At 33.3% G+C, this 18134-nt stretch overlaps 1 protein-coding gene across 1 annotated transcript in view; it reads left to right on the forward strand.

The window, feature by feature from the left end:
* Window positions 1-123: 123 nt before the first annotated feature.
* Window positions 124-18134, forward strand: part of LOC127727034 (DNA excision repair protein ERCC-6-like 2) — a 57744-nt gene continuing 39733 nt past the window's right edge. The window contains exons 1-4 of the mRNA XM_052234428.1: window positions 124-260; window positions 12504-12621; window positions 13477-13671; window positions 16749-16827. Of these exons, the coding sequence (XP_052090388.1) occupies window positions 12603-12621; window positions 13477-13671; window positions 16749-16827 (293 nt within the window). The 5' untranslated portion in view covers window positions 124-260; window positions 12504-12602. The remainder of the gene's footprint in view (window positions 261-12503; window positions 12622-13476; window positions 13672-16748; window positions 16828-18134) is intronic.

Genomic DNA, 18134 nt, shown 5'->3' on the forward strand with positions numbered 1-18134 from the left:
AGAATATCTGGTATCTTCAGTATTTTATCTAAGGTAAAACAGTAATTTTTAAACAGGAACACGTAAAAGAGTGTTACGAATAAATAACTTTTTCGAAACCCCTTAGGTTTTGCCATTTTGAAACATATATGGCGGGTAATTGAGAAAAATACATATTTGATAGTATTGTATACTACACAGCAAAACAACCTAGTCCCTGTCCAGGTAGAGAGAAACAGTTTAAATTTGAAGACATGAAACGGTGTTGTATTTAGTATTATGTAGGTCTAATGTCGTAATGGTACTGGTAGACACAATGGCCTGATTGGGGAGTGAAGCCATGTAAAAATCGCGAAGCATTAAGGTTCGTGTGGACCCTATGGCTAAAATGGCTGCGTATCATCTCAAAATTTACTCCGAGTGCAGACAAACCTGTGCATCTGGAAAAGTGTTAAGGCATAGCATGCCCTATAAAATGGCTATATAAACATGATAAATAAAATTCAAATGCATTGTATCACTCGGACTTCTCTTGAACTGAATTTTAATGTGCGTATTGTTATGCGTTTACTTTTCTACATTGGCTAGAGGTATAGGGGGAGGGTTGAGATCTCATAAACATGTTTAACCCCGCCGCATTTTTGCGCCTGTCCCAAGTCAGGAGCCTCTAGCCTTTGTTAGTCTTGTATTATTTTTAATTTTAGTTTCTTGTGTACAATTTGGAGTTTAGTATGGCGTTCATTATCACTGAACTAGTATATATATTTGTTTAGGGGCCAGCTGAAGGACGCCTCCGGGTGCGGGAATTTCTCGCTGCATTGAAGACCTGTTGGTGGCCTTCTGCTGTTGTCTGTTCTGTGGTCGGGTTGTTGTCTCTTTGACACATTCCCCATTTCCATTCTCAATTTTATGTTTTAGAAAATTTAAAACTTAACTGGATTACGCAGTGCACTTTTTTTTTCGAGTACCACGATTTCCCGAGGACAGCAAGAACTAATTAATTTCCCAAGGACTGATTGATTTCACCCGAAAATTTTGATTTTACTTGGTGTTACAGGGAGTAAACTTAACTCTTTTTCTCCAGGGGCCAGCTGGGCCCCCTAAATATTTTTTTCAGGGGCCCAGTTGAAATTTTAGGGCCAAACCAATTTTTATACAAATAAAATAAAACTTAAATGTACATTTAATATACTAATAAAGCCTTTTTATGTAATCCTATATGTAATGTTTGAGTCTGGTAAAGGTTATGTGTGGTAACTTTATAATATTTGAATTATTGCCATCATAAATATATCATAAGATTTGAAAGTACTGAATTTAGAACATTTCCCGCCAAAATTGTCTCCCTTCAATTTGAACTTCCTGTTGACAATATAGCTGTTTCCTAACCCGAATAATCCAGTCCTTATATTACGATCACTACGATCACTCCATTAAAAGTAGTGGATAGAGGGCGCTGAATTATTCGAGTTAAGCTGTTTCCATAAAACATTAATTAATGTTATTTCAAATCCAACTGTCCTCTAATAAGTGTTGATCAAAAATATTATATAATTACTTTTCATCGAAGATTGGTTAGCATACTAGATATTATTATATTTATTTATGAGATTTTGCATTTCGTTTTTTCATTGAAGAACAAGTTGTGTTTACAAGTTTTTGTCAAAAACGGATTTGGAATGACTCCCTCAACAACTGCGATGTATCTCTACAAAATTCAGATTCTACAGCGTAACGAAAACACTTAAAAATAATGAATTAATTGTAGAAGCTTTAAAAAAGAAATTAGAAAACATGTTTAGAGAAGGGGTATACATGTGTCAAATCCTGAATTCGCATCGAAAACTTAGTTGTCCGACTGGGTTTTGGTTATTAAAATGCCCTTACTGGTTTACGGAAATCCTCCGTTCCATTTTCCCGCTTTAATTAGACAATTGGGTTTCCGTTTGGGAACAGTATTTGTTTATATCGTGGGGGAAAGGATAGACATAGGATTCAATGCAAAATATTTTCGGTCGCCAGCTGGGCGATCAGGATAATAAAAATATTCGCCCAGCCGAAAATCTGGTCAACTGGGTGACCGTTAGGTTTAATCCCTGTGTTATACTGCTTAAACTAGGAAAACAGCATATAATTTTAAGGTTTAAGACGTTTTAGTCGTTTAAACTCAATAAAAGTACAAGTTATCTTCAGGAAATCGATTTGCATGTCTTTTATGCAAATTCCTTGTTGAAAATAATATGGCGGACGTAATTATTCATAAGGTAGATAACTCGACTTAAAAGCAAAATACTGGAGTACTGTTGTCTAGATTTCGTGTCCGACTCAATCCCGAAATTTACAATGCCCGACGAGATGTAGTAAATCGAATGATATAAACATGACTTATATCTTAAAATTGTATACTGTAAATTCATAAATTATTGCGTGCATTTATTATTGCGATTTTGTTATTTTAGACTAAAATGCGATTTTAATGTTTGCGATATTGAGAAAAATCCTCTTTAATTCTTATAAAAAATTTCAAAATGCGAGTTTAAATTGTTGCGATTATTACCCTGTCGCATTTTTCGCAATAATAAAAACATCGCAATAATTTCTGAACTTACAGTACTTTAATATTGTTTTAAGAAGTATAACATCATGTAAAATCAAGTTTTTGGGACAAATCAATCAGTCCTTGGGAAATTAATTAGTTCTTGCTGTCCTCAGAAAATCTTGGTACCGCTTTTTTTCGTCCCTGCAGAAGATGATAAAATTAAAATGTTGAGTTTCACTTGATATGGTCCACTCAGGTATTCAGTTTAAATCACCAATTATTGTCAGGTATCTATTGTCCCTCTGTTGTCTATGTCAATCAATACAGTTCACTTCAATTATTACCTGTGGGGAAGTTCTCAAACCTCCTTCCCAACTTTGTTTATTTTGGCACCTTCTGCAAGTTCTGGAGGAATGAAAAAAAGTGCACTGCAAAATCCAGTTAAGTTTTTAATTTTCTAAAAGATAAAATGTATTTGAATTTTATTTATCTAGAGCATGCTATGCCTTAAATTTTTTCCAGATACTCAGGTTTGAGGTGAAAATGCAGCCATTTTAGCCAAAGGGTCCACATGAATCTTAATGTCCAGGGGCGGATCCAGGATTTTAGGTTAGGGAGGTGCAAATTTAAATTTTTGAGGTAAAATTATTGAAATATTCTTTATTTAGCTGAGGACAACCCATGCTTTGCAAATTTTATGGGGGGGGGGGGGGGGGGGGGGGCACACCTGCCACCCCCGAACCTGAATCTGCCCCTGATAACCAGATACATGTAAAAAAAAAACCAAAGTACACAAAATTACAAAAGACATCTACAGGGCAACATACAGTCTTCAACAATACATGATCCTCCAATTGGTGTTTTTTCCCGAAAAAGAATTGATTTCACAAAGCAAACATCTCTGTGACAATGTCCTATGACATGTTTTTCCCCTAAATGAACCAAGGTTACACAGGGCAATGAATACACCTTATTATATTTAGGCTTATTGCAATACAATCCAGAAAAGTTCTAAAAGTATACAACTCTTTCAAACCAGTTGAAGCTATCTGGGACCTTGTTTAACCCTTTCACCGATAGCTGCCCTGACAGAAGCTACTCTGAGATGATGGCTTCCCTGGCTACTATGACTCAAGTGGGAGATCTTCATAACAAATATCAATAAAAGCTTGTCTGTTGTTATTTTTGTCTTTATTTTTACTCACTAACACAATGTACATAATTTTGTTCCTGTTTTGATAAGTTTTTCTTCAAACAAATTCAAAATTTGAAAATTTTCGGCATTATTTGAATAAAATTCTCAAAATTCAACTTTTGACCCAAAATCATAATTTTTTAACCCAAAATGGCAAAAGTTTGAAAAATTCAATGATGCTGTACAAATTCCTTTCACTGAACGATGACCATTCCAAGTGTTTTTATACATAAAACGGCATTTTATGTCAAAAATGTATACTAGTTCAATTCTTCCATATTTAAAAAAAAAAAATGTTCCCTTATTTCCAAATTATCGTAAATTCCGTAAATTTCATCTGATTTTGACACGGTTTTCAACAAACGGAAGCGCCATGTTTACACTTTCATCCAGGTATTCAAACAAAGAAAGATAACTTGTGTCTGCAACGTTTTGAGTGGCAAATGTAAAAGATGTATTCCAATCCCGGTAAAACGGGACTTATCGTCAACTGTCTGAAGCGTGAATCCAGGTGAACTGGGACTCGTCGGCGAAAGGGTTAAACAATGTACTGTGACTAAAAATTTTCAAAGAGTTATGTTTAAACAATTGGAAACACTTCAAACAAAGCATTTTCAGGTCTCCACAATAACGCTTGTTTGATTGTCCGGTACTACAGGAAAAAAAGGTCGGACAAGTAAAAGCCGTATCAAGCTTGTCCCTCAGGACAAGTAAGAAAATAAATTAAATCCAACTTTGATGATCAAAGTTATAAACAAAAAACAAGAAGAGAAGATAAAAACAAATATTAATTTGACATGTTTACTTGCGATTGATAATTTAAAACTGGTTCTTTGTCAGATACTGCTCTATGTTTAATTGGAGACATTTCGGGACCAAGATAAACCAGTACAGCCCTCAATTTAGTCTGCTGAAATGGTCGCCTGGGAGACTTTATAAGCTGATTTGGCAACCAAAAATTCATAAGTGGTCGCCATTTGGGCAATAAGAATATTGAAAAACTGGCGACCTTAAATTTTCGGAAATTTTGCCCTGATCAGAGTCGGGTTCAAAAAATCGTCTCAGCGCTTCACAGTAACACAAATTTAAACGCCTTTTAGATTTACGCTTGATCTTGTCAGTGCTTTATTGCATCAGGTAATTGGAGGTCATTTGCAGGGTTGGCAAAGTATTACACGGGTTTTCCCGGGCTGGGCAATACTCCCAGAAACGGGTAATACTGGGCAATACTGAGCAATTTAATTTTTTAAGCTTATTTTTACTTAGAATAGTAAAGACTTATTGTAGTTTCATAGTATTATAATAGTAAAGACTTATTGTAGTTTCATAGTATTATACCTGAATATATACATTTTATACAGATAGCCCTTGAGAGTCATTTCTAGAGGATTGAAAATTCAATTTCTTCCTTTCCTCCAATAATTCTATGTAGGTAGAATACAAGTTTTGCACATTTTAGGATATGTTGATAATTTTCAAGTTTGTTTCAATAATCCAAACTTTGAAAAAATGCATTTTATTGTAGTGTTAAAGTGAATTGTAAATTTTTAATTGTTATACAATCATATTGCTAAATAAACACCCTGAGGGGACATTCATATATGTCATGAACTCTTATAGAAATGAAAAGGCTGATTATATAAACAAGTCTGTGTCATAATCTGAATAATTACTTATTAATCAGTGATAAACATGTACATATATATACTACTTAGTAAACATTTTTAGCAATGAACAAAAATTGTTTAAAAGTAATTTTCCTTACATATATTTGTTAATTCTTAATAGTTATATATATTTAAACAAGTGAACTTATAAATTAAAATACTATGTTTTATTCTATAAATATCATAATCTTTAATGTATTGCATTTGTGATTAATCTCCGATTCCTCTTTAAATTTCAGACCAGTATTTCATATTACCCAGTATTACCCGGTAAAACCCAGTAAAACCCGGGTTTTCCCAGTATTTCCCACTGGGCTGGGCAATACTCATAAAATCCGGGTTTTTGCCAACCCTGGTCATTTGTAAGCATTGACTTAAGGTGTCAGACCACCAAGTACTCCCCCCAATTTAGAACGTATGTAAAAGTAGCCATACTCTGACACAAAATAGTGCTTTTGATGTCATTGTTTACTTAAACTAACCAACAAATTTGTAGAAATGAAACTTTTGGTGAAAGAGAAATATATTTAGACCATTTTGAGCCAAAATTCACATGTCTATGAGTTTGCATTAAAAATTCAGGATTAATGCGCTCCATAGTATACTAAGTAAAGATTTCCAGAAAACCAGGGGTTATTTTTAGGCAGTTAAGCTGCCTTATGCGAGCACCCTAGATTTGTGTTCTACCCAATAAATGCTGAAATACGTGCCATTGTTATTATCTAGCTGGATATAATGTTATTTATAACTAATTGAATAGTTTTTTCATACTTTTAATTCTGGATTACAAAAATATGACCAGAAAAAACCTTAAATGATCGTCGAACCACCCAAAAGTTTTGAAGTTGCACATAGGAAGTAGAGCACATTAGGAATCCTTATGTAGTTTATTATCCCCTGTGCTTTTGGCTAAGATGTCAAAGAACAATTGTATGAAATATTTAATCGCCGAAAATCTTTAAAGACAAGCAGTTTAGATTTCCCAAATGGCAAAAGTCGTAGGAATATTGTTTGTCGTCAATACGTGTTACAACTACGTCAGTAGTCTATTAATAAGTTCCACTGTTCATGCTGTTGGCGGCAATTTCCAATTAGAAGACGAAATTTTCGTATCTTTTCAATTTGGAGGCAGGGAGGTCCGCGACCTTCCACTGTTGCAATCGGACTCTCGACTTGGTTACTAGCTACGCCCGACGGACCTTTCACTTGAAAGAAAATTAAAAATAACCTTTTTACCAAAGTCTCTAAATAAACGATCTCAAAACGTATTTTCATCTTTATTATTCATGACAGCGATGTTCATTTTGTTCAACCGCTAGCTTTATACAGATAATCGCCTACAAGTAATGTGTAAATTCGAGTAAAATCATATCTGACTGACAAAAACAACATTGAAAAACAATGGATGCCGTGTAGACAATTACAATATCGGGTCCGATTCCGGAGCGGATAAGGGTAATTCCGGGTTTTGGAGATCAACTACAAAAATTTTTTTCAGGCAGGTGACAAAATACATCTATGCATGGTAAATACATATAAACACTAGAAATGGAAACCAAAAGATATATGTAAAAGAAAGAAAAAGCAAAAAATATTTGATACAGAAACTCAAAATTACTTTTTGACAAATTTTAATGTCAAAATCCAATACAATGTGACAGCTGGGAACAGTATATCTAACAATATATATGTTCCTGGTGACAGTATAAATCTTCTTTATCAGTGATAAATGTTGATAATGCATGTAAGATGCTTTTAAAGTGTAAACATATTACTGCAATTTTTTTCTCAATTTTGAAGGGTCAGTTAACATAGCTGGAAGTTTCTTACTTTGTTTTCGCAAATAGTGCAACTAGATTTTATGATACCTGAATGTAAGCAAATCATATGATATATAGGTGGAATCCTTTGGGTCACTCTACCCCCTCCTGTTTGATAACTTTGAAACGGATGAGATCCCCACCCCTAAACCATATATATTCATGTATGGGACTATATAACTAATCAAATGAAATATATAGGGGGAAGTCCCTAGGGTTACCCCACCCCTCCTGTTTGAGAACTTGGAAACAGTCGAGATCCCCACCCCTAAACCATATATATTCATGTATGGGACAATATAACTAATCAAATGAAATACAGGGGAGTCCCTGGGGTCACCCCAACCCTCCTGTTTGGGAACTTTGAAATGGTCGAGATCCCCACCCCTAAACCAAATATATTCATGTATGGGACAATGTAATAAATCAAATGAAATATAGAGGGAGTCCCTGCAGTCACCCCACCCCTCCTGTTTGAGAATTTGGAAACGGTCAAGATCCCAAGACAAGACAAGACAATTTATTTAAACTTAAGCACACGTATGGTGCTACAAGAGGATAACAATTATACATTAACAATTACATATATACTTATACATTTACAAGCAAGACACACAATAAATAAATAAGTGATATCATACAATAAAATGGAGATAAACTATAGTTGGTTGATTTGTTTGCAAAATTCTTAATTGCAACATGGATATGAAGTTATTGTAACATGCTTTGTATTATGAAAATATTTTTTCAATATGTCTTAGAAACATGCACACTTTTGTTAGCAGTGGCACGTTACAGTGTGATAATAGACCAGTAAGTTTCAATTGGGAAGGATTTTGTGTGTAATATGTAGGTATATATCTTTCTCTTAAAGACATAATTTGTTCATTGGAGCATACAAAAAAATAATGATCCCATAAACCATACATATTCATGTATGTGACAATATAACAAATGAAATGAAATATAGGGGGAGTCCTTGGGGGTCACCCCACCCCTCCTGTTTGAGAACTTGGAAACGGTCGAGATCCACCCCTTAACCATATATATTCATGTATGGGACAATATAACAAATCATATGAAATATAGGTTGAGTGCTTGGGGCCACTCTACCACTTCCTGTTTGAGAATTTGAAAACGGTCGAGATCCCCACCCTTAACCATATATATTCATGTATGGGACAATATAACAAATCAAATGAAAAATAGGGGCAGCTCCTATGGTCACTGTAAACCATCCTGTTTGAGAACTTGGAAACGGTCGAGATCCTCACCCCGAAACCATATATACTCATGTATGGGACTATATAACAAATCAAATGAAATATAGGGGAGTCCCTGCAGTCACCCCACCCCTCCTGTTTGAGAACTTGGAAACAGTCGAGATCCCGACCTCTAAATTAAACCATATATATTCATGTATGGGACAGCAGAACTTATCAAATGAAATATAGGGAGAGTCCTAAGGTTCACCCTACCCCCTCCTGTTTGATAACTTGGAAACAGATGAGATCCCCACCCCTAAACCATATATACTCATGTATTTGGCAATATAACAAATCAAATGAAATATAGGGGAAGTCACTGGGGTCACCCCACCCCCTCCTGTTTGAAAACTTGATAACGGTCGAGATCCCCACCCCTAAACCATATATATATTCATGTATGGGACAACATAAAAAATCAAATGAAATATAGGGTTAGTCCCTAAGGTCACCCCATCCCCTCTTGTGTGTGTTTTAAGAACTTGTAAAAGTTTGAGATACCAACTCCTAAACCATATTCATTCCTGTTCGTCATTTCAAACAGATTTGAATGACATACAAGATCAATCTCATAGGCATCACATATGCATATCACTTTACTAGACCTAATCAATGTGTACTAGACTTTGCCCAATGTCAGGCGACCATGGGAACGAATAATTATGGCAGCTTTGTTTGGGAGACTTCGTAACAGCATTCTGTTACAATTATTTCTTGTTTATTATAAAATTTTATTGATGCAAAAAATGAGTAGGTTTAAAGAATTTACCTTAATTATATTTTGAATAATTTCTGGTTCTATAAAAAATTTCATTTTAATATGGCTCATTTTAAAGAAAACATATCTTTCAAGCCCAAGAGTGTTTGACCAACTTTATTATAATCACCTGTCATTTTATTCCAAACTTAGACATCATGGACTTGGGGTGAAGGTGGGGGTCATTTACATTTACTATGGGCAGGTCAGTCAGACCTCACCTTTGATCCCCGTAGTAGTAAACATTTGTCTGATTTGTGTCTCATAACTTTTGCACTGTAGAACACAAACTCAGTTTTCTTTCCAGGGAAGCAAGTCCATGCATACTATTACAAGCTCGTACTAAGTCAACTTGAACTACTAACAGTCAACTAAAACCAACGTTAACTATCAACTAGAACAACTGCAATCATTTCGAACTTGTACCACTGCAGACACATGACCATTAAAAATATACTTGATATATGCGTTGCTTTTGAAAACCTTGATAAAATATGAATTATTTGCCTTAATAATTAATTCATTAAATGAACATAAATGCACAATATATGAATGTTTAATGTTTGTTCTTTTAAATCTTAAAAAAAATGAAGCAACATAGCCACAGTTTTCATAATTATGTTTGCCTTGGTTTTTGGTTAACTGCCTACAGTGCTTACAGTGCTTTGATTTGGAGTACCTTTGAAGGTCAGTTTTTTCTTTGAAGGCTTTAAAGGTATTTTGAAAATTGGCATGTAGAAAGCTGATACATGTACAATTCAGGATATACCTGGTTTCTATGAAGTTAAACTTAAGGTAAAATATTTAGAAAGCTGTGAAAATTGCAAAATTTGGTTGAACAGATAGGGATTTTTAATTGGTGGTCTGACACCTGAAAATGGCACAGATCTATCTATCTTTTTTTTAGCACTCAGTCACAACTTTTGACTATTAGCCTATGTGCCGTTAGAAAGAAAACCATTGGCATTTATAGATTGTGTTTATTGAAAGCACATGGTTGAGCCTCGTTCTTGATTTCGTCAGTAAACAGATTGAAATAAGGTCGGCGACAATTTTGTAAATTATTCTCATAGATTCAATAAAATATCGGCTGCAATCACAATGTCGCAAACGATTTCAGATGATCACTTGACCGATAGGGCAATCACCAGTGCTTCTGCACAAGTCTGATGAGATAATTACTAGACTGGGGCTTCGGACTACCGCTAAACATTGCAGATTGTAATAAAACATGTACAATGAAATAAAATTAAATAAATCATTGTGGTTATTTTACAGTAGATTTATACAAACTATTTCTACACTCGACAGCATAAAAACACAGAACTTTTATTTCACAAGGGTTGTTTTGCTAGAAAAAAAATGTGGGCATCCTGAAATTATTTCCTGGCCACTGAAATTTCGAGTTGGCCACTAAATTTTCATGTCAGGTGGCCAGTTGGCAACTTGATTTTAGAAGCTACTTTGAGGGCTGCAGTACCTGTTTTCCTTTGAGGGCTGCAGTACCTGTTTTACTTTGAGGGCTGAAGTACCTGTTTTCCTTTGAGGGCTGCAGTACCTGTTTTCCTTTGAGGGCTGCAGTACCTGTTTTCCTAGTTGTTATGTTGCTTTATGATAAATTTTATTTAGCAAAAACATTTTTAAAAGAAAAATGAAGAAATTATTGACCATAAAATTCATAAAATCATATTTGATCATATTTGGACAAAACAATATTTGATTGTGTTTGAATAAATTAAAAACAAAGCTGATCGTAGTAAGGCATTAATCATAATAATCAATATTTTATCAACTTAAAAGACCAGGATACAAACCAAATGAGTCTAGACTGACGGGCCTACCAGACTGTGCCTGATGTGCAGAGTCTAATGAGACTTTGGCATTGATGCAAACTAGAACCTAAGTCCTGTGACTAGACATGACTAGATTTAGTTGTTCTCGACTCATATTTTTGAAAAGGATATCAAGAGATCTCAATCGAATTCTGTTCATTGAATCGACCTAAAATGCAAAAAAGGTTAATATAAAGGTTATTTTTTTTTGACAAGTCACAATTCCATTCGAACAAGTAAGTTTTGGTATGTACTTGTCCTATTGGGCAAGTTGAAAAAAAAGTTATTGTAGAGGCCTGATTTTTCTTACTTTATTTTGTGTTTAAAAATTGGATCATAAACTATACAGATTTCAAAATGTTCACTTTCTACACATTTTCCGCCCTCTGCTCATACCTGATGACCTTTATTCTTGTGTCACTTGACCCAAACAGGAAGTTGTCTAAGTGACTGTTTTTTCCTGATTGGACTAAATAGCAATAAGGTGTATTCATTAAATTGATAGTGGAATCTTGTGAATAAATGGATACATATACAATGTCAATGATTGTATCTATAAAATATAAACTTTTAAAAAGTTGGAAATCATAGATTGTCAAAACTTAAAGGACATAAAGCTTTATTTAAAGTCGGTATATATATATGCAATACAGTCGGTACCACGATTTCCGGAGAACTCCCAAGAACTGAATATTGACCAGAGAAACGATAAATTGGACCCAAAAGCTTTATTTTATATGATGTTATACTGTTTTAATATATATCAAGTATATAATTGTAAGATCCAAGTCGTTTTTACTCAATAAAACTACAATTTCACTTCATGAATTCGATTTGTGTGTCTTGTATGCAAGTTCCATGTGGATAACAATATGGCGGACGTAAATATTCAAAAGATGGATAACTTTGTCTAAATATATAAAGTATTAATCTTTTTTTTTTTAAATTTAAGATTTCCAAATGATGTATTTACTTTTCAAATTTCCATTATTAAAGAAACTAATCCTTCTGAACTTTTTTAATCTTTTATTTAGATACAGTTATCTACCTTTTGAAGACACACAAATTGAATTTTGAAGTGAAATTATACTTTCTTTGAGTAAAAATGACATATCTCTGAATTATATACTTTAATATCTATAAAAGCAGTATAAAACTATATAAAATATAGTTTTTGTGTAACTTTATAGGATCTCGGGTCAATATTCAGTTCTTAGGAGTTCTCCGGAAATCATGGTACCCCAATACAGTTATACACACATGCTCTGGATGGCTTTTAAAACTGACATAACAAAAGCACTACAAACAAAAAAGCCTGCATCAACAACTTATTCTTTTAAATGATAAGAAATCATGGTACAATGTAATTGAGAGAAAACTGACACAATCAGTTAAAAGAATTATTTTGGCAACGCCTACTTTTTGTTTATCTTTATTTTTTAAATTCAGATGGATTCTCTTGAACACAAAATGAACTGAAAACGGTGCAGAAAAAGCAAAGATCATGATCATAAATCAAGGGAATCACAGAAAATTATCTGGAAGACAATGGAATTGAAAGAGAAAGGTACTGAATTTTTATTTAAAGCTACCCCTTTTTTTGCTTTTGACTTCAATGCTGTACTTGTGTATTATGGTTGAAGGTTTAATATACTCAACTCATAGTGTACTAATTCATCTTAATTCTGCTCAGAAAGTACCCTTTAAATTGTATTCTTAAATCACCATTTTAAAGGTACTTTCAAACAACAATCAAGACTTATTAGTTAACAGTTGATGCTGTTAATAAAATATATTTTCGTTCTATTCACATGAATCTTTTGACCTTAAAGAGAGTTTTCCTGATAAGTCATTATAAAATTATAGGATAACATTTTATGTATATGATTTTCAAATTGTCAATCAACTATTAAAATATAAGCTGTAATGTCCACTTTAAAAAAAATGTGTATTAGTTGATGTAAAGTATAACTATGCAGCCACTTCTATAGCTTCAAAACTAGTCACACTAGGGAATACAAAACTAATCACACTAGGGAATACAAAACTAATCACACTAGGGAATACAAAACTAGTCACACTAGGGAATACAAAACTAGTCACACTAGGGAATACAAAACTAGTCACACTAGGGAATACAAAACTAATCACACTAGGGAATACAAAACTAGTCACACTAGGGAATACAAAACTAATCACACTAGGGAATACAAAACTAGTCACACTAGGGAATACAAAACTAATCACACTAAGGAATACAAAACTAGTCACACTAGGGAATACAAAACTAGTCACACTAGGGAATACAAAACTAGTCACACTAGGGAATACAAAACAAGTCACACTAGGAAATACAAAACTAGTCACACTAGGGAATACAAAACTTATAATACATGTGAAATACTTAATTATAAAATTGTAGTATGGAATAAAGGTGAAGAATGCTCTGCCCTTTACCAAGGTGATGGAAATTTTTACCCAGGATTCATCTTGAAAATTATCAGATCACCTGGACTGAAAGCAATTGTACAGTTTGATGGCTATTCAAAGGAAGAAGCTGAAACAGTTGACATAACACAGATAAAACCAATTCAAAGAAAACAAAAAGAAAAATCAGGTATTTCAACTTTCAAGTCTTAACAAAAGATGTAACTAGAATGCTACATGTACTGTAGGGAACACCCTGTCTACATCAAGCCTTACCACATATTAATTATAACTTTTACTAAATTTTTTCATAAATACAAAGATTTGGTTTGGAAATTTTGCTGTAATTGTAGAATTCTAATTTAAAATGGGATATCACATCCTAATTTTTTACGTTGTTGATGTAGTTTCTTGAGCCCATAAATTTAGATACAATGTATGATCCAAGTAAACTCATTGATCCTTTGAATAAACTTATTCTTAAAGGTTATCAATTAAACACCATTGTAGGCAAATCTTGAAATATTGTTTTTATTGGTACTAACATTGATTTTGTTTTTGAAAAAATTAAAAATAAGTAAATATATATGTACAGTAATGAATACTCCTGATCCTACATCAGTATTTGAAGTTACTCTTTACAATAACCCTTGTTATATGTAAAGTAATGAATACTCCTGATCCTACATTGGTATTTGAAGTTACTCTTTACAACAACCCTTGTTGAAATAACATTAGATTTTATAAGTAAGTTATATTTATTGTATTTATGGTCTCAGTGGTAGTTGTCATTTTTATACAAATTTACAAAATGTTACTAATTTTTGTTGAGCCTGCGACTTTGTCGCAGAAAGCTCGACATAGGGATAGTCATCCCTGGCGGCTTTGTTAGCTAACTTCTTAAAAGCTTTATATTTTAGAAGCTAGAAGACCTGGATGCTTCATACTTTGTATATAGATGCCTTATGTTACGAAGTTTCCGTCTGTGATATGTTCATTGTCCTTGACCTCATTTTCATGGTTCAGTGACTACTTAAAAAAAAGTCTACATTTTTTGTAATGTTCATTTCTTTCTTATTATGAGTAATAGATAATTATATTTAGTATGTGCGTACCTTGCAAGGTCTCATGCCTGTCAGACATTTTCATTTGACCTCAACCTCATTTCATGGATCAGTGAACAAGGTTAAGTTTTCGTGGTCAAGTCCATATATCAGATACTAGAAGCAGTAGGTCTACTATATTTGGTATATGGAATGAATGTAAGGTGTACATGTCCAACTGGTAGGTGTCATCTGACCTTGACCTCATTTTCATGGTTCAGTGGTCAAAGTTAAGTTTTTGCGTTTTGGTCTTTTTTTCTAATACTATATGCAATAGGTCAACTATATTTGGTGTATGGAAATATTTTATGATGTACATGTCAGTCTCACAGGTTTTATTCTTGACCTCATTTTCACAGTTCATTTCTCAGTGTTAAGTTTTTGTGTTTTGGTCTGTTTTTCTTCAACTATAAGCAATAGATCAACTATATTTGATGTATGGAAAGATTGTAAGGTGTATATGTCTGTCTGGCAGGTATCATCTGACCTTGACCTCATTTTCATGGTTCATTGGTCAATGTTAAGTTTTCATGGCTAAGTTTGTTTCTTAGATACTATAAGCAATAGGTCAACTATATTTAATGCATAAATTGATTGTAAGGTGTACATGTCTGTCTGGCATGGTTCATCTGACCTTGACCTCATTTTCATGGTTCATTGGCAGTGTTCCCGCCTTCCCTAAATAGAAGGGCGGCCCGCCCTTCTGCCCTCCAAAGTAAAAGAATGCACCCCTCTGCCTTTTCAAAAATATAAAATTTCCAAATTTCATGCCTACCGGCGTTTCTGGTAAAATTGTTACCTGATTGTGTAACACTAATTAACTGACAATGGGATTAAGTTAAATACCTAGTGCTTTGGCAGTTTTATCACCTTTGTTAATGATGGTTTACTGCTAATTAGTGGATTTAAGATTATTGAACAAATACTAGATATTTAATACAGAATGAAATGTCCACATGTTATCCATTTGTAATGTTTATGTACAGCATGTACACCTGAAAAAATTTATTTCAGTAGGCATAACATAAAAAATAAAATCTTAAACAATTTTAAAGGCATACATAGTTTTGACTTAATTGGTAAAAATGTTTTGTTTCATAACCATGAGTATGAAATTTAAAGAGGAATCAAAGAAATTTGTACTTTGAACATAACAAGATTCACTTCCTGTTTTTAATACTTCTTGTATTTTATAATCCTCCTGACATAGGAGCACTCAACAAATTTATTTTTAACAATGATGGAGAAAAAAGTAACTGTTTATACCTTCTGCTATATATTATTGCATCAATATAAAATATGATCATCTCCTGTCTCACCTGTTATATTTATAAAACTCCTTACTGAGGACCACTTTGGTGTGCACTTAAAAATACATTTTTGTAACAATTCAAATGATAATAAATAACTCTCAATAACATATATACTATATGTTTGAACAAGTAATTTAAATGTAGATAATTTAATTACATTCAACATTCAATTTTGCATGTATAACTCCATCTTTCAAAACTTTTTGTTTATTTTGGTATAAGTTATAAAACATTGAAATTTCTGATGATTATTTTCCATACCAAATGTACAAGTTTGTTTAGATTAACATCAAAATGATATGCTTTGCTTCATGGTATGATAATTTGATAAAAAAAAATTCTTACTGGAACCAACATCAAGAACACATTAATTTCTGAATATGGTTTAAATACAACTTATGTTCTCCAGCTGAGCCTAGCAATATTTAAGGTAATTTATACACTGTCCAACATTGCCTTTAAAATCTGGGTTATAACAATAAAGTTCCCTTTCAGACAACTAGCACCCTTCTGCCCTGAGACTCAAGCTGGAACACTGATTGGTCAATGTTAAGTTTTCTTGGTTAAGACTGTTTCTTAGAAACTATAAGCAATAGGTCAACTATGTTTGGTTTATTGAATGATTTTAAGGTGTACATGTATTTCTCATTTGGTTTATCTGACCTTGACCTCATTTTCTTGGATCATGTTAAGTTTATGTGTTACTTGAGGTAAAGCTTTATATTTAGGACTATCAACATAAAATCAATGGTTAGTAAAGAAGGCGAGACATTTCAGTGTGTGCACTCTTGTTTACTGTACTAATATATATATATGTAATCATCCATATTACAGTTTTGATTTTATTGCAGATTTAATACTGGTATCTGAGGAGAAGGGTGATGGTTTGTTCAAACCTCTGTGTGGTAAAGAAGAAGACAAATATCTTGAGTAAGTTATTGCAAAGTAAACATGAGATGTGGGTTGAACTTCAATGAGACAGCAACCCAACAAGAAGTTTACAAGAAAGATACATGTAGCTTTTTATCATGATTGTTGACTTTGCTTTGTTTCTTAAAATCAGAATAAGATAACCTCACCTTGCCAAATTCGCTGAGGTGAGCTGTTTTCTGTGGTGTCAACAATTTGTTAGTTTGTCATTAGGTCAATTTAAGTCAAAACTCTTACCGTAAGGCAATTGATTTTTGGTATGCATTTGTATTAGCATTGACACATCTCATTTCCATGGAGATCATGTGGCCCTGCCCCTCAGTCATGGTCTACTAACTTTGAAACTTTTGCATAGTTAGCATGTTGTGATAAGGTCAGTTTAAAATGAACCACTAATGGTTAGTCATTGAATTTTGTTTGCAAATTTATTAGCATTGGCACATCTCATTTCGAAGGAGATTATTTGACCTGTCCCCCTCAGTCATGGTTCATTGACTTTGAAACTTTGGCATAGTAAATCACTTCTGTATCTTGTCAAGTAAAAGTACATGTATGTTCAATTATGAGTAAAGTTTAGTTGTTTGTAAATTCTCCTTCTTTGTTACAAAATTTTTTATTGAGAGGAATTATTGCAAGGTGTTTGCATCTCTGAATATCTGAATATTTGTATTATTGTAGCATGTTTAAGACAGTTGAGTAGTATGGTTAGCAACACATTGCTTATTGTCATAGCATATACACATGATTTGAACACAACCAAACTTGTCCACAAGCATCATTTGGGTATCTAGTTTAAAAAATGTGTCTGATGACCCCTCCTGTCAGCCAAGATGGCCGACATAGCTAAAAATAGAACATAAGGGTAAAATGTTCAGCAAGACAAGATCTACAAATAAGTCAACATGACCAAAATCGTCAGACAACTCCTAATTAGAGTTATTGCCCTTTAATGACGATTTTTACAAATTTTTTTGTGTTTTTGCCTTACATCTTAAAAACTATAATAGATAGATAGAAATAGTACAAAGCAACCAGACAAGATCTACAAATAAGTCAACATTAACGAAATCATTAGTCTACTCCTTATTGAAGTTATTGCCCTTTAATGATGATTTTCTCATTATTGCAATAACTGCAATAGATAGATAGAAACTTTAAATAGCACAAATAATCAGCAAGACAAGCATACAAATGAGCCATAATGGCTGAAATCTTCAGTCGATTTGTTTTGGAGTTATTGCCCTTTAATGATAATTTTCTACATTATTTTGCAATTTTTGCCTATTATCTTGAAAACTTTAATAGAT

The sequence above is a fragment of the Mytilus californianus genome, unplaced genomic scaffold (genome assembly GCF_021869535.1).
Source record: "Mytilus californianus isolate M0D057914Y unplaced genomic scaffold, xbMytCali1.0.p SCAF_19, whole genome shotgun sequence".
Lineage (NCBI taxonomy): Eukaryota > Metazoa > Mollusca > Bivalvia > Mytilida > Mytilidae > Mytilus > Mytilus californianus.